This window comes from Sminthopsis crassicaudata, chromosome 6, assembly GCF_048593235.1.
Source record: "Sminthopsis crassicaudata isolate SCR6 chromosome 6, ASM4859323v1, whole genome shotgun sequence".
In the NCBI taxonomy this organism is placed as follows: domain Eukaryota; kingdom Metazoa; phylum Chordata; class Mammalia; order Dasyuromorphia; family Dasyuridae; genus Sminthopsis; species Sminthopsis crassicaudata.
The window spans coordinates 254,944,987-254,963,000 of NC_133622.1; the positions used below are offsets into that span (position 1 = coordinate 254,944,987).

At 46.3% G+C, this 18,014-nt stretch overlaps 1 protein-coding gene across 1 annotated transcript in view; it reads right to left on the reverse strand.

The window, feature by feature from the left end:
- The window catches only part of SHANK2 (SH3 and multiple ankyrin repeat domains 2), a 534,119-nt gene that overhangs the window by 429,884 nt on the left and 86,221 nt on the right, over nucleotides 1–18,014 (reverse strand). Inside the window, exon 9 of the mRNA XM_074275360.1 lies at nucleotides 15,085–15,162. Within this exon, the coding sequence (XP_074131461.1) occupies nucleotides 15,085–15,162 (78 nt within the window). The remainder of the gene's footprint in view (nucleotides 1–15,084; nucleotides 15,163–18,014) is intronic.

An 18,014-nucleotide genomic window follows, 5' to 3' on the forward strand; every position in this document is an offset into this window, starting at 1 on the left:
TGATAAATGGTCAAAGGATAAGAACAGACAATTTTCAGATGATGAAATTGAAACTATTTCCACTCATATGAAAGTGTTCCAAATCACTACTGATCAGAGAAATGCAAATTAAGACAACTCTGAGATACCACTACACACCTGTCAGATTGGCTAAGATGAGAGGAACAAATAATGATGAATATTGGAGGGGATGTGGGAGGGCTGGGACACTGATGCATTGTTGGTGGACTTGTGAAAGAATCCAGCCATTCTGGAGAGCAACTTGGAACTATGCCCAAAAAGTTATCAAACTGTGCATACCCTTTGATCCAGCATTGCTGCTATTGGGATTATATCCCAAGGAAATACCGAGGATGGGAAAGGGACCTGTATGTGCCAAAATGTTTGTGGCAGCCCTTTTTGTAGTGGCTAGAAACTGGAAGACGAATGGATGTCCATCAATCGGCGAATGGTTGGGTAAATGATGGTATATGAAAGTTATGGAATATTATTGTTCTGTAAGAAATGACCAACAGGAGGAATACAGAGAGGCTTGGAGAGACTTACATCAACTGATGCTGAGTGAAATGAACAGAACCAACAACAACACTGTATGAGGACGTATTCTAATGGAAGTGGATATCTTCAACATAGAGAAGATCCAACTCACTTCCAACTGATCAATGATGGACAGAAACAACTACACCCAGAGAAGGAACACTGGGAAGTGAATGTAAAATATTAACACTATTGTTTATCTACCCAGGTTATTATACCTTTGGAATCCAATACTTAACATGCAACAAGAAAATGGTATTTACACACATATTATATCTAGGTTATACTGTAACATATGTAAAATGTATGGGATTGCCTGTCATCTAGGGGAGGGAGTAGAGGGAGGGAGGGAGGGGAAAATCTGGAAAAATGAATACAAGGGATAATGTTATAAAAAAAATTACTCATGCATATATACTGTCAAAAATTATAATTATAAAAATTAATAAAAAAATAATGTTTAACACAAGGGGAGTGGTCTCAATTTTCATAAAGACAGACTTCTTGCTGAGGGGAGGAGGTGGATTGATTTATTCTACTTGGGTTGCCTTATACCCTAAGGCATTTGCTCTCTAATTTCCTCACCATTTTCCCAATCATGGGAGCTCTCCTGACCAGGAATAGGTTGTCTCCAAAGAAATGAGCCTTTCCCACTGAGTGGACAACACATACACAAGGCTGGGTGGCTACTTGTCAGGGATGTCCCTGGGGGCTCCCAGTTTGCCCTGAACTGGCGATTTTTGAAGTCCTTATCTCCAAGGTTGTTTGTCTGACAATGTTCAACAAAGGCTCTGAGGAGCTTCAGACTCGAGAGCCGGCATCAGCACAGCCAGCACCTGCTCCCAAGCAACATCTCTTCCCCCAGCATAATACTGATGGGACATCCAGGAGCTGACAGGGATAGAGAAATCCCATAAAGCACAATTCTAGCCCGTAATGGAGACAGGTCACTCCTCAAACTGGTTAGTAACCATACATCTCTAAAATAGACCAGAGACCAGGAGACCAGGATGCTTCTTTGGCCATAAAATTAATTATCAGGGCATAAAAATAAAGGTTTTTTTGTTTTCTTCAGTCATTTTAGGCATGTCCAACTTTCTGTGACCCTACTGGGTTTTCTTGATAAAGAAATTGGAGCAGTTTGCCATTTTCTTCTCCAACTCATTTTTACCTTTTACCTTTACCTTTTTACAACTCATTTTTACAGATGATGAATTGACAGAGTTAAGTGACTTGCTCAGGGTCACACAATGTGTAACTTTTTGAGGCTAGATTTGGACTCGGGAGAATAAATCTTTCTTACTCCAGGGCCAGTGCTCTGCTAATTATACTCCTGGTTGTCACAGAAATGAATTAGATACCATCTACTTCAATCTCACAGAGGTCCAGATAAGTGACCTGCCCAGGTCACACAGATAATTAGTGATAGAGATACCCGTATTAGAATGTAAATCATTTACATCCTTATTTAATCCCTTATTATTACTAACTTGCTTTTTCCTTTTTATATTTCTCTTGACTGTTATCTTTATCATTCAGCGTTTCCATGTAGCTCTGGTCTTTTCCTCAGGAATATTTGGAAATTCTCTATTTCATGAAAGTCTCATTTTTTTTTCCTTTGTAGAATCATACTTAGTTTTATTGAGTAAGATATGATATCCTTGCCTCTACTATTTCCTAAAATATTGCCTTCCAAGCTCTCTATTCCTAACAAGAAATGGCTGCTAAGTCTTGTTCATTCCTGACTGGCTCCTTAGCATTTGAATTCTTTTTGGTTGCATGCAATATTTTGTCTTTGACCTGAAAGTTCTAGATTTTAGCTATGATGTTCCTGGGAGTTTTCCTTTGGCTATTTTAAGAGATGACTGGTGGATTCTTCCTATTTCATTTGCACTCTGGTTCTAAGAGATAGGGACAGTTTTCTTTTATGATTTCCTAAAATACGGCTAGGCTCTATATTTCCTATGGTTTTCAAGTAGTTCAATAATAGTTAAATTATCTCTCAATTTTTTTTTAAATCATTTGTTTCTGATATCACACAGAAGTGGATTTTGCACTAATCTGACTGACCAATCATGGAAGGATGCAGTGTCTCTAAATACACCCACTTATAGTAGTGAATAGTCTGTTTCAGAAGTTAATGGTATTTGAGGAAATTGCTACATTCCAACCAAATTTGATCTGACATTGTTTTAACTTCTAAAAGCACCACTGAGAAATCTCAAAAGATACACAAAATAGACAACTAACTCTCCATTCCTGCGGTCAGCAAATGGCCTACCTGAGGAGGTCAGGCAAATCTGATTAAAAGAATTTCTAGCAAACTCTGACTTTTCTCGTAGAAACCCAGGAACGTTTCATTAACTATGGGGGCGCACTTCCCCAAACTCAGAACTCTGGGGGTCTAGGAACTTGACTGGTATCTCTGTCCAACCTGACCATTTCCACAGGGAAATCACAAAACATTTTTTTAAACTGGGCTACTGCTGGAAAAATTTACCTTAAGACATGAGGTATATGATAACTAAAGGAAAAGTAAGAGGATAATTCAGAGCCATTAAGTTTATCCAACTCATATGGAATATTATTGTTCTATAAGAAATGACCAACAGGAGAAATACAGAGAGACTTGGAGAGACTTACATCAACTGATGCTGAGTGAAACGAGCAGAACCAGAAGATCATTATACACTTCAACAATGATACTGTACGAGGATGTATGCTGATGGAAGTGGATTTCTTCAACATAGAGAAGATCTAATCCAATTCCAATTGATTAATGATGGACAGAACCAGCTACATCCAGAAAAGGAACACTGGGAAATGAATGTAAACTGTTATTTTTACCTTCTGAATCCAATTCTTCCTGTGCAACAAAAAATTCGGTTCTACACACATATATTGTATCTAAATTATACTGTAATATATTTAACATATATAAGACTGCTTGCCATCTGGGGGAGGGGGTTGGGGGAGGAAGGGAAAAAATCTGAATAGAAGTAAGTGCAAGGGATAATGTTGTAAAAAATTACCCATGCATATGTACTGTCAAAAAATGTTATAATTATAAAATAAAATAAAAAATTAAAAAAAAAAAAAAAGAAAAAAAAAAAAAAAGTTTATCCAACTCAGCTCCCTCCTGGTCATTCTGGAAACACCCTCTCTTTACTCTTCTTCCTGTTTCTGCTGCCCTTGTCTCAATACCTTCTCCCTGGTCAGAAGAGCAGAGGTCCATATTACCTTGCTGATGCTACTTGGCTCCTGCTGACCAGCACGACAAATATATCTTCAGATACCAGTGTTACGAATCAAAGCTCCAGGGGCTTCCTCAAATCCCAGAAGTCAGTCCTCTAAGGCAGTCCTCTCAGAGCATCCTAAGAAAGTGGCAATGGGTTGCCGGGGCTGTCATCCCCAGGCTCAGCGGCCACGTCAGCAGAGCTCGCACACAGAGCGCGCTCCAACCATTCGGGCTCGCTGACTGATGCTTCCACAGATGATTCAGGGGGCCATCTGTGGCCAGCTCCAGGGAGGCAAGATGCTGCCAGAAATAGCTGGCACATGTTGGCTCCGGAACCAGTTTTAGCCTCTTCCTGGGCAAACTGTGGGCAGGGCCCACATCACCTAAGATGGGAGACATTCCTTCCCTCTAATGTGGGACTCCTGAACTTCAGGACTGCTGTGACTCCTCCAGCCTTCCTACAATCATGATTGTAATCCATAATCTGGTTGTATTAACAATAATAAAACCTCAAGATTCTCCAGCACTTTAAAGCTTACCAAGCACTTTCCTCTCAAATCCATGAGAGTTGTGATGATTTCTTGAGCTCTCCTTATTGCAAAAGTCCCTAAAGTTAGAAAGAACCCTAAATTTGGAGTCAGGAGGGCCTGACTAAAAATCAAATCATCTCAAAAAGCCCTGTGACTGATGATCCTCCTCTCTGGGAACCAAGGTAAAAGCAAACTGGGAAGTCATTTCAAATGGGAGTGCATCCAGCACCAAGGTGAGCTCACACTAACCCAAAGCAAACTCAGATCCTTGAGAAGATTGCACAAAGTAGAGATACTGTACCGGAGTCATCGAACCAAACACAGGAGGAGTGTTCAGAGCCACAAAACTGTCATTAAGTTCCCCAGGACCTTATGAGGTGGCTTGAATGCCCTCTGTGCAGAAGCTCGGGAGCCACTGGTCAGCAGGCACTGAATCACGACTTGTGGCTGCAAAGGGTTGAGATTGCACAGCCATTGGTCCAACCTGACCCAGAACCCTCTCCAGTACTCCCATCAGGGAGAACTCATATTTAGTGAGAAGAAAGGAGTTTACCTCATGAGAATGAGGTCAGGGAAACAAACCCATTGCATTTGGAAGTAGCTTTCACTATTGGGTAGTGTTTTCTTTAGGCAGAGCCACAATCTGCCTCTCTGGAATTGTTTCTCATGTGCCCCTTCCTCCAGAAAGCCCTTCTTGATTTCCTCTCCCTAATTATCTTCTATTTCACTTCTCCACATTCAAGTTCTTACATAAGGATCGCCTTCTGAATCCCTTCTGTGGTGTGAATACGAGAAGGGAGCTCTGTGACAGCCCCCCTGGGCTGAGCTGACCACTAGCTCTGGAGTGAGCACCTTAGGTGCTACATGACCCTCTTGTGTCACTTAATGTCCAAGTTTCCTCATCTGAAAATGGGCATAATAGCAGCTCCTCCCAGGTATCCCAACAGACTGCTGGGATAAAATGAGAGAATATGTATAAAGAGCCTTAAAAAATATCAGTAATAGAGATTGGATAAACCATTGGATCACCAATGGATGGCGATCATTACTAGACTTAGGAGGCCTTGAGGGCCATCCCAGCGCATTTCAGACCTGACAGCTGTCAAGTAAACCCAAGAACAGACTGAGCCTGTCCCGTGGGACCGGCCTTTGGCTGGCTCCTCACCAGGAGGCTGCCTGTTTGGCGATGAATTCTCTGACCACGGTGATCACTGAAGCAAAGGGAGAAAAAGTAGTCCTGGGAGCAGGGTCTCAGCATCCAGGACTGTTTTACACACAGTGACAGAGAAACAGTGCACGGATGGGTTGCTATCTGAACCAATGGAGGGAGTTCCCACACTGATTAATGGGGGATCTCTCATGGTTTCAAAGCCCAGATCTCATCCCTCAGAAGAACGAAGTTTCCAGAGGCAGAGACTATTTCATGTTTACATGGGCTAGACATACAGGAAGTACTGGTTGCCCAGTGGTTAGTGACCAGCTTCACCTGTATGCTCCTAGTCGTGCTCCCTGAGATCTATCAGTGCAGTCCAACCCTTCCCCTGAGTGACAAGGGGGCAGCTCAGCCCTTCCCCCACCTCCTTCCTTTTCCAGCCCAACCAGCTCCAACTTCCTCCAATGCTTTCCTACATGGAGTGGTCCCCAAGATCCTCCCTGACCTGGAGCTCAGATCCTTTTTTGTGGAAGGGATGGACAAAGAGAATCCTCTGGGGAACTCTGACCAAAAAAGGAAAAAAAAGAACAACCTCTATTGGGACAGAATTTAATGGGGCAAAACCCCACTCTGAACAGAGACTAAAAATGGAAGGCAGTGTGGTCCAATGGACAGTTGGTCTGTTCTGGTATCCCCTTGGCCTGGCTCCCGGCTATGTGCCTCCCTGCTCCGGGCCTCAGTTTCCCCATCTGCAATGTGAATGAGCAGCTGGGGTGAGGAGACCTCTAGGGTCCCTTCCAGTCCTATATTAGTTATCCCAGGCCCTGCTGTGAAAATTTCCTGCATTATCCCCTGGCAGTGCCCCCCAGTGCTTCCCTCTGTCAAGTCACACCGTTAATTTTAGCAGGAACCGTTTTAGGGGCCTCGAGTACAAGAGACTGAAATCAAGGCTGGTTTGAGACCCGGTGAATCATCCATTCCTGCTTTATTTTTACTGAATTTCCATGGAAAAGAGAGAGGCTACCTTAACAACAAAGATCTACATTCCCTCTGTCCTTAGAGACAAGACTCCCATCCTCCTCCCCTCCTAAAAAAGCAGAGAGAAGGGAACAACCGCCCAGAGTTCCGATGCTTCCACCTTCTGCCTTAAAGTAAAAGCACCCAGTGCCTCAGGGAAAGGTCCCACTCAAGCTAAAGACGAGCGCCAGTTCTCCCTTTTTCCGGGTGCGAGTGCTGGAGACAATGCTGAAGGCCCGGCGAGGGGAGGGGGGCGCTTATTTTAAAAAGTGAAAAGAGGAATAGGAGCATTTCAGGGATTCACCCTTATCTGTGCAGCCGCAGGGGCTCAGCTGCAGAGGAACAGGTGTGAACTCCAAAGAGGGAAACCTTGCTTAAAACAGAGGAGGCCCAAGCAAAATCAGCTGCCTCCAGGGAGTGAGCTCCCTGTCATCGCAGAATGCCAGCAAAAGATGTAGCCATGGGCTTCCTGAGAAGGGCTACATGGCTTCAGGCAGGAGTTAGGCTCTAGATAAGGGAGGAACTCTGGGAACCCCTCCAGACTCTTCTGTTCTAGAACTGAAAGGAACCTCTTCTGCTCTAGAGCTGGGAGGAACCTTCGGAACCCCTCCAGATCCTTTGGTTCTAGAGATGGGAGGAATCATGGGAAGCCCTCCAGACCTGTTAGGATTACAAGGTGATAACTCAGGTTGTTTAAACAATTCTCGAGCTCAGAATTCACACCTTTGGTTCAGGCCTTTGAAGGAAGTTTATACCTTTGAGATAGAGTTTATATGTTTAAAGGAGTTTGCACCTTTAAGAGGAGCAAGTTCATTGGTTGAAGTATTTCCTGCAGGCCCCTGAGTTCTCACATGCCCAATCTCTGCTAGGATAAAAGAGGAGGGCACCATTGGAGAGTGGTCTGGCTGGGAGATTTAGTCGGCGGTCTGGAAGGAGAAAGGAGTCTGGGAGAGTTGGGACGGCAGTCTGGAAGGAGAGAGTCTGGCTGGAGGCTCCAGAAGCTTCCCAAGAAACCTGCTCACAGAGGAAAAGATTATACAGAAAAGAGACCTCCTCCCAGAGAAGGATTATAACTGAGAGACGACCGGACCTTTACACAGACCTTCTTGCTCTAGAGCTGGGAAGAACACTGGAAGCCCCTCCAGACCCTTTGGCTCTAGGTCTGAGATTTTCCAGGGGAATCCAACTTCTCATTTTAGAGGAAGAAGCAGAGGACATGAAGGATGGGATTCACATCAGTGGAGGCTCGGAGAGGTTCAGTGACCCGGCCAATCTGGAACTTGGATCATCTGAATTGGAATCCTGAGCCCATTCTACCAGAAGCAAAAGCCACATGCAAGCTGAGAAATCCTCCTGACATTTGTCTGAGCTTTTAGGGACCACTAGATGGCACCAGAGAGTGAGTGCTCAGGCCAGACTCCAGAAGCCTGCAAGCTCCCATCTGTGGCCTGGGCCCTTTCCAGGCGGGTGACCCTGCACCTGTCACCTAGGACCCCCGTGGGCTCTGACCCTTTTGGGCTGGGTGACCCTGCACCCATCACCTAGCTCTGGCCCCTTCCTGGCCAACCTGTCACCTAGGGCCCTGGTGGGCTCCGACCCCTTCCTGGCCGGGTGACCCTGCACCCGTCACCTAGCTCCGACCCCTTCCTGGCCGGGTGACCCTGCACCCGTCACCTAGCTCCGACCCCTTCCTGGCCGGGTGGCCCTGCACCCGTCACCTAGCTCCGACCCCTTCCTGGCCGGGTGACCCTGCACCTGTCACCTACCACCCCCCTTAGCTTTCTCTGGACCGAGGAGCTTTTTTAAAACCTTCATCACAGATATGGAAAAAAGTGTTTTTACCAAGGGCTGCTGTGGAGCGAGCGCCAAGCAGCCAGGGCCCCCTCAGCCCAGCGTGAGCAAGGCCTTATGGGACGCCCGTGTGCTGGGCAGAAATGCTGAAGCAGGCCTTTTTCTGTGAGGGGCAAACTTTGATTTCAAAGCGGCCCAGATGCTTTAAAGACCCCAGGGGTCAATTAGCATATGCAAATGTTTATCTAAGCTGCTGCCTCCACAAACAGCTCCTTGAATAATGCATCCAGAATGCACCCAGAAGGGCCCTCCTAAGGCAGCCTGGGACCCCAGGGCCGGGCCAGGCAGGTGGTTGGGAGGGGCCTGGGCAGGAAAGGGGCTTTCTGCCTCAGCCATTGGAGGCCTTTCACTCAGTTTCCTCCCCTGCCAAATGAGAGGCCCTCTAGGGCTGAAGCCCCACCCTGCATCTCTTCTTGAGCATCCCTTTCTGGAGCTCAATCCCTGCACTAGATCCAGCCCTTCATGGCCCATTTGGTTTTTTCTTGGCAAAGATCCTACACTGGTTGGCTATTTCTTTCTCCAGTTCATTTTACAGATGGGGAAACCGAGGCAAAAGGGGTTGCTGAGTGTCACACAACTAGTGTCTGAAGCCACATTTGAACTCGGCTCTAACCACTCGACTTTCCAGCTGCTCCTTAAGCATCCCTCGTTTCCCCAGTTGATCTTGACAGGGCACAAAGTCAAAGCCTTTCATCCTGTGGTCGCCTTTCTCGGGATGCTTTCCAATTATCAATGGCCTTTTAAATAATTACAACAACATATTCATGTTGCATTTTAAGTCTGCAAAACGCTGTACAAAAGTCTTTTCATTTATTTCTCAAAACAGTTTTGTGAGGCGGCTGCCATTAGGACGCCCATTTGACAGATGAGGAAGCGGAGGCTCAGACAAGGCCATAAAGCTAGTAAACCACTAAGGCAGCACTGCAGCAAGGGAGGGGGGGGCTCTAGGCCCAGCCTCCCGGGAGCACAGTAGGGGAGAGGGTCCCACCCAGCCTCCCGGCACGTGCAGCCCTTATTATGGGCCGCATTCAGCCGGCTGCTCGGCTGCTGAGAGCCTGAAGAATGTTTCGGGGTGCAAAAACCTATTAATTCAAGGTAGTTTGCATAATTTCCTTCCAGTCCTGTCGGCAGCATCTAATTGCACGTTGTTAGCAGAACAGAGACAGATGGCAGGGCCCGAGTTCCCATGCAGCTTCTGGGGGAGCGAGGGAGGGGCTGCTCTGTCTCTCCCTCTCCCTCCCCCCCCCATGGGACCAGGAGGGGTAAGATGCAGATCCAGCAGCAAGAGAGGTCTCCGCACTGATCCACCTGGACACAGGAAGCCGGGTCCAAGGTCAAATACGGACCAAACTCAAACCAGAAGGGTCCCCAAAAGCCCAGAGCCTGCCCTCAAGGAGCTGCAGCCTTCTGAAGGAAAGAACAGCCAGAGGCCAAATAAACAAAGGAAAGTGGAGTGCAGGGGGGGGTTCCTGGAAGTGGGGAGGCCTGAGCTAAGCTAAGGAGGCGGCAATGAGCGAGCCATCCCGGGCGGGGGGCACCTACTCGGCCATGGAAGGGAAAGCGGGGTCCTCTGCAGGCCCGAAGCAAGCCGGGCACTTGGGCCAAAGCGTGTGGGGATGATGGTCATGGGTCATAAGCCTAAGCTGCAGCCAAGCAGAGAGAGTCCCAGGGGATCCCAGGGGAAGGGGGAGCTCATGCCTCTTAGCAGGCAGCCGGTCAGGAATCCTTGGCGGCTGGGTGGAGGAAGGCCCTCGGAAGGGCATCTGGGTGGAGGAAGGCCCCTGGAAGGGGGCTGGGTGGAAGGCCCCTGGAAGGGCATCTGGGTGGAGGAAGGCCCCCGGAAGGGGCGCTGGGCGGAAGAAGGCCCCTGGAAGGGGGCTTGTTGTCCACACCAAGGCTGTCCAGGAGTCTCCTTGAAAAAGATCAGACCCGCTGAGCACCTCCTGGGAGAGAGGACGCAGAAAGATGACTGTAGAGTATGGGAGAGGGGGATGGCTACAAGAAACCGGGCCATTCTCCAGGGCTCCTTGTCGTGGCCATTGTCTGGTCAGTGGATCTGAGCCTCTGGGAGCAGCCCACAGGCTCCTCTATCTCCACTGTCTCCAAACTCTGCCCAATCTCATTCCTGCGGCTTCCACGACACTTTCTATACTTCTCCTTTGCCTCAGTCTTCCCCAACAGCAAAGTCTTTTCCAACAAGTCCAATCTTTCCATCGGTGACTTGGCCAAATCTGGGGTTTGGTATTTCAGCTTCAGTATTTGTCCTTCCAATGAATAAACCAAATTAACCACTAACTATCCCCCAGGGACTCTCAAAGGTCTCCTCCAGTCCCACAATCCAAGAGCATCAGTTCTGTGCAGTCCAACTCTCACGGCCATACGCTGCTGCTGGAAAGACCAGAACTTGGACCCCATGGACTCCGTCAACGAGGCCGGGGTTCTGTGTCTCAGTCTGCTGCCCGGCTGGGCCAGAGCTTTCCCTCCAAGCAGTCTCTGTCTGCGCTGATCTTTAAGCTTGAGCACCTGAAATATGGCACAACTTCCAGGTCTTCTTCCTCCATCTGCCAAGGAGCGGCGGCACCAGTCGCCACAATCTTCATGGTTTCTGTCTTTTCTGTTAAGCTTTGAGCCAGTTTTTACACCCAGCCTCTTTTACCCCATCAAGAGGATTCTTGAGCTGCCTTCTCTTTCTAACACCAGTCCCCTCATCTGTGCATCTGAGATTATCAGATTTCCCCAGCACCTTTAATTTTTGGCTTTTGATTCACCAGCCTGGCATTCTGCATGACGTGCTCTGTCTGAAAGTTAAATAAAGTGACATGTGCCCTGGTTATGCTCTTTGTCCAGGCTTGAGCCAATCACGTAGGGTTCTAATTGATGCTTTCTTGACCCACATACGCGCTCTTGGGGAGACAAGGTGGATGATCCAGTATGCTCAGCTCTTTGAGGACTTGCCACATTTTGCTGTGATCCACACGGTCAAAAGTCTTCAGTGCAGTCAGAGAAGAAAAAGTAGCTTTTCTCTGGGGTTCCCTCGCTTTTCTCCATAATCCAATGGGTGTTAGCAACGTATTCTCTGATTTCTCTGCCTCCCCCAAAACCAGCCGACTCGTCTGGTCATTCTGGTTCACACCCTGCTGGACCCTAGCTTGCTGAATACTCTTAAACTGCAAAACGAGCCCAAGTATGGAGTAATTTGAAAGCTCCTGAGCGTTGTCCTTTTTAGGACTGAGACATAAATGGTATTGTCCAATCCACCGGCCATATTTGCTGGTATTTTGAGTGTACATTTTAACGGCATCATGGGTTTTAAATAGTCCGGCTGGAATTCTATCACCTCCACCAGCCTTCTTGTTAGCAATGCTTCCTAAGGCCCACCCGACTTCATTCTAGATCAATAATGTGGTTTAGAGGAGCTATTTAGACCTCTCTTGGGTATTCCTGGGACGACACTAGCAGGGATGGTTGGATCACATGAGAACAAAAGTCATTCTCCACTCTTTCTCTGTCCACTATAGCATTCATTCATCCTCCCTCCCTCCTTCCCTTCTTCCTTCCTTCTTTCTTTCTTACCTTTCTCATGATCATGTAAGAGCAAAAATCATTCCACTCCACTTTCTCCCTGTTCACTATGGCAGTCTTCTTCCCTCCCTCCCTTTCTATTCTCTTTTCTTTTCTTTTCTCTTTCTTTTTTTTTCTCTCTCTCTCCCTCCCCTCCCCCATTCTGCATGAGGTACTCTGTTTGAAAGTACTATATCATTACCACTGAATTTATATTACTATTGCCACCAATTAAACTTGGGCCTTAACTGGATAGAGAGCTGCCTTTAGAGTCAGGAATTCTGGGGTCTAGGTCCCCACCAGCTGTGAGACCCTCCGAAGTCACTTTCCCCTCTCACAGGATCCCACACAGGTCTGCAAGATCTCCAACATGCTAAGCAGGTGAGGAGGAACACTGGTAGAGGGAGTATCTTCACTCAGGATCTCCTGACATCAGGTATAGATTTACTTATTTTTTAAGATTTTTTTTTCAAGCACCCACTGTGTGTGTGGTAGACATGAGGTTAAACACTGGAGAAACAAAGTTTAACCAAAAAAATAAATAAATAAATAACAATCCCTGTCCTCAAGAAGCTGGGGTTTTAGTGGGATTTTTTTCTTTCTTTCTTTCTTTCTTTTTAAAATTTTTATTAACTGTAACAGCATTTTCTTCCTAAACTAGCTTGCTTTCAGGGAAGAAACTGTCAATCTATCATTTCAATGAATAAACACCTTTGATAAAATGATCAAAAGATGAAATGATTAAATAGTAACATTTAGAAACTGAAAACCATTTCTAAAAGAATGACATTAGTCACACAATTTAGAAAGGTGTCTAGCTCAATTTGCAACTAAAAACTCCAAGCTGGAGGTAAAATCCAGCTCACTGCCTTTGCCACGACTTTCCTGGTTTCAAGGGAGCAGGAAGAAGGCTGCATGTGACGGAGACTGAAACGCCAAGTCTCAGAGACTGAACATCATGGCGTATGACATCAGTCGGGTGCCGGGTCCCACACTTCCCAAAATGTGTACAGCAGCACAGAACAGGAAGCAAAACGGGTGCCCAGCAATGGGGGAAGGTCTAGATGCACAAGAGGATGGGAACACTTTGATCTCATACTGTGCTATGAGCAATACAGAGATGGGGAAGTCTGAGAAACACAGGAAAATTCATCAGAAGTGATCCAGAAAAAATGTTTGCAGCAGCCCTCTTTGTAGTGGCAAGGAACCACAAACCGAGAGGACGCCCATCAGGGGGAATGGCTGAATAAGCCACGGGATGTGAATGGAATATTGTTGTTTTAGAAGAAATGATGAGCAGGCTGATTTCAGAAAGGCCTGGAGAGACTCTCATGAACTGGTGCTAAATGAAGTGAGCAGAACCAAGAGATCACTGTACACGGCAACAACAAGAGTAAGTGATGATCAGTTGTGATGGACGCGGCTCTCTTCAACAATGAGGTGATTCAAGGCAATTCCAATAGACTTGGGATGGAGAGATCCATCTACATCAAAAGTCTATGGGCACTGAATGGGGATTACAACATTGTATTTTCTCCTTTATTATTGCTTTTTGCTTGCTTGCTTTTTGCTTGCTTGCTTTTTGCTTGCTTGCTTTTTTCTTTCACCTTTTGATCCAATTTTTCTTGCACAGCACGACAAAAATGGAAATATGTTTGGAAGAGCTGCACGTGTCTAACCTACAGTGGATTGTTTGCTGTCCTTGGGAGGGAGAGAGGGAGAAAAATTTGGAACACAAGATTTTGCAAAGGTGAATGGTGAAAACTATCTTTGCATGTTATTTGGGGAAAAAAAAACACTATTAAAGTTTTTTTTAATTAAAAAAAAAGAACTTGATGCAAAGAAAGCAGAACTGGGGGGAGCAATATCACAAATTCAGTTCGACAAGGCAAAGAGAAACAACACTAATAGTCGTGATCTGATTAACTGTAATGAATCATCTGAGCTCCCATGGATGGCCTCAGAAACATGAAACCGGACAGAAGTGGGGGGCGAAGGGTGCCCAGTGGTATGCGCACCCTGAAGCCGGGTCATTTTGCCAACAGGTTTTTGCTTAATTGTTTTATTATTGTAACGAAGGAAGGCTGATCGAGGAGGGGCAGGTTTGGTCAGGGAACCACTAAGGTTAAAAAAACAAAAAAGCAAAATAAAACAACTTTTTAAAATCTACCTGGCCAATTTATTAGTCTTTGAATGATGACAGATAAAGGTGGTGAGTGGCTAGGTCTGAAGCCAAGGTTCAAATCCCACCTCATTGCCATGTAGAGTCCATTAACCTCTCCCTGACTCAGTTTCCTACTCTGCAAAATGGGGACGGTTACAGTATTCTATCATGAGGTTGTAAAGATCAAAGAAGTTAATATAAATCTTGTAAACTTTAAGTGTTAGCTATTGCATTATTAATGCCCTCATTATTATCAACAAGACCATTTGTAGCACTTAAAAGTTTATAAAATGTTTTACAAATGTTAATCATCTGATACTCAGAATATCCCTCAGAGGTGGACACTATTATTAGCTCCACTGTACAGAGGCAGAAACTGAGGCAGAGAAAGATGATGTGGCTTGCTCAGGTCCATAGAGTACGTGGGCTCTGAGTTCAGCTCTTCCTGATACCAAGCCTCCTACTTTAGCCATGGGTTATCCAACCCCCCCTTCCTCCCTCCCCCTCCCCCCAGCTAGAGCATGGTCCTGGAGCCCTTGGAGCTTTCTCAGGGAACTCGCTCCATCCCGAGGACTTAGGAGACCAGGGGAAGTTCTGGGGGCGCAGACCAGAAAGCCTCTTCCTCTAATCCCTCCCAGCAGCTTCTTTCTGGCAGAAGGCTCGAGCAGCTGCCAAATTGCATTTCGCTCAATCTTTATCCCTTTTCCAAAGCCATGTTCTGGGATGCATGAATGTGAGGTGAAAGGTGACTGCTCAGGCTGCTTGATCTGATGGGACAGTGGGCAGTACGGGGGGGGGGAGGGGAGGGGAGGGACGCAAGCAGAGGCAGCTTCTAGAAGAAGGGAGGGAGCCGCCCTTAGGGAAGGAAGCACAACCACTCCAGAACAGGGAGCACAGTCACCCCCAGTAGGGACCATACTCATCCCCACAGGGAGCACAGTAACTCCTCGCAGGGAGCACAGTCACCCCGACTATGTTCAGACACAACAGGACTGGACGCAGGACACAGGCCTCAGCCATGAGAGCCACTTACCTGAAATGGCGTCTGGCTATTGTAGTTCTTTAACTCCTTGTTGCCTCCTCGGAACAGCAAAACTCGAGCACAGCTGTCCTGCAGGGGAAGAGGAGAAAGCCAATCATTAACGCCCATCTCTGAGGGATTTCCCCAGGAGGCCCAGCTAAAGCAGTATAATCCTCACAACATAATAAAATAACTATAAAATGAATTTAAAAATAATAAAAAATAAATAACATAATAAAATAAAATAAACAACACTATCAGGGAGCACTGACGTGGAATTTTACGGTTTGTAAAGTCTTTCCAAATATTTCCCTGCAATGCTCAGAATAGGTAGATGCTGTTGCTCTCCCCATTTCACAGATGAGGAAATGGAGGCAGAGAGAGGTGATGGGACTTGCCCAGGATCATTGTTGGAATTGTGGTTCGTCCTTTGATGACATCAGGGAGCTGCTGTCATGACACAAAGTGAATTGGATTTAAATGAGAGGGCTGGGCAAGGTCACCGGCCTCACTTTCCCCTCCAGAGCCATCTGGGTTCAGTGGCCAGAGAGATCAATCAGGACACCTGGAGAGGGCCTGGAAGCAATGGGAGACCTTGACCTTGCCAAGATGAGGTCTTCACTTAGTCTGACTGAGGCTGCACCCAATAAGGCTAGGGAGCAATTGGGGCAAAGTCCAAAAAAAATCTAAATAAATCTGGGAGGGGAAAATCCCCCCCAAACCCTCCACCCCAGCAGGTTTCTGACCAAAGCAGAAATGACTGCTCAATCTGAGTCAATCAGGACCCGAACAATGACCAGATGGGACTTGGCCCGAGACCTCTTGGTGATCAATAAGAATCAGATTGGTTTTGGTTTAAGGCCTGGTCCTTAAGAAAGAAATCTAGGTAGTAAAATCCCAAGAAATCTTGGGAGGATTCAGAAATATATTAAGAGAGAGAGAGAGAGAGAGAGAGAGAGAGAGAGAGAGAGAGAGAGAGAGAGAGAGAGAGAGAGAGAGAGAGAGAGAGAGAGAGAGAGAGAGAGAGAAGAGGGAAGAGGGAAGAGGGAAGAGGGAAGAGGGAAGAGGGAAGAGGGAAGAGGGGGGGAGAGGGAGAAGAAAAGGAAGGAAATGTTTTTAAGAGCATCTGGAGGCAAGGTATGATACGGGGTTACGGAGCTGGTCAGTATCTGAGGCTGGTTCTGAACTCCCTGACCTGAGATCCATTGCTGTATGTACTGAGCCACCTTGCTTCCAGAAAAGAACACAAGCTACCTTAATTCCTAGAACAGTGCAGGCTGAAACTAGTTCCAGGACAGCACCAGCCAGTGCTCCCCCGGACCAGGGCCCGCTGAAGTTTCCCAACTGTGTGGGAGTCACACCCGTGACCTCATCAGATTCCAATGGATGTCACCAGTGAGGGCCCAGGAAGTCTCTGGGCCAAACACATAGTGGATGCTTAAGAAATGCTGTTGTTGTTGCTGAGTGAAATGAGCAGAACCAGAAGATCACTATACACTTCAACAACAATACTGTATGAGGATGTATTCTGATGGAAGTGGATATCTTCAACATAAAGAAGATCCAACTCACTTCCAGTGGATCAATGATAGACAGAAACAACTACACCCAGAGAAGGAACACTGGGAAGTGAATGTAAACTGTTAGCACTACTGTCTACACAGGTTACTTATACCTTCAGAAGCTAATAATTAATGTGCAACAAGAAAATGGTATTTACACACATATATTGTATCTAGGTTATATTGTAACACCTGTAAAATGTATGGGATTACCTGTCATCGGGGGAGGGAATGAAGGGAGGGAGGGGATAATTTGGAAAAATGAATAAAAAAAAAAAAAAAGAAATGCTGTTGAAATGACTTGGAGCAATGGGCAAATTTGACCTTGGGGTGTCCCTTAGCTCACCCCCTGGTAGCATTCATAAGGGAGGATCGATTCCTTTGCTTGTTTTAGAGCTCGTTTGCTCCAGGTTTGACAGTGGTGGTTGTTTTTTCCTTTCTAGAGTAAGGTATATGTGAGATTCTAAATGGTCTCTTAAAATCCCAGGAGATCCTTAAAGAAGACAAGAAGCTGCGGGCTGGGGATGGGGCACCACAGCCATGTCTGTAGCTCACACAAGCTCCTTTCCCCTGGTTTGCTCATCCAGCTGTGGTGAGGAAAACTTGAGATGTTGTCTCTAATTGTTGCTTTCTCTACATAGAATAAATCATACATTTCCCCCCCAGTCTCCTTAGCAACCTTTCTTCCCTGAGGCTGAGAGATGAAGACAATCACACAGATTTATTAATCTATTTGCTTTACTACTTACAGGCCTCCTTGACTGTGCATTTCTGATCACCTCTCCCGGGTTCAGATTTTCCTCTTGCTTTATTATGAATTCAGCTAATTAGGGGTTTGAAGGGAAACAGCAAATTGACTGCCTACCTGTGCATCGATATATCTCTGGCAGCTTGAGATCGACCACAGATTTATTTTAGGGCTCGATAATGAAGGAAACTAAATATCAAAGGCTATCAGGCTGAGGCAGTTTGTCAGGAAAAAGAAAAGAAGAAACTCAAGTTTGGGAGTAGAGGAAATCAAAGGAAACCATTATTAATGCCTCATGTCTTCATCAAGCAGATTCTCTGAATAGTGACAGAGAAGCTGCCTAGAGTGTGTGTGTGGTGGGACCCCGGCACTGTCAACAGACAAGTGGGAGCATCCATCAATGGCCTATGACCCAGTGACTAGGGAAGTCTTGGTCCATGTTTTGGTTGTGGGAGGGATAGAGTTAGAAAGGGATCTTGCAGCATTATTCCCCCCACCCCCCACAAAGTTTCAATGGTTCTAAAAAACACAGCCTGGTCATTTCACTTGTTAATTGAGAAGTCCTGAAGCACAGTGAGTATAAGAATAGCCTCGGCAGCATAAGCATCAGGTCACCTCTTAGATACTGAAAC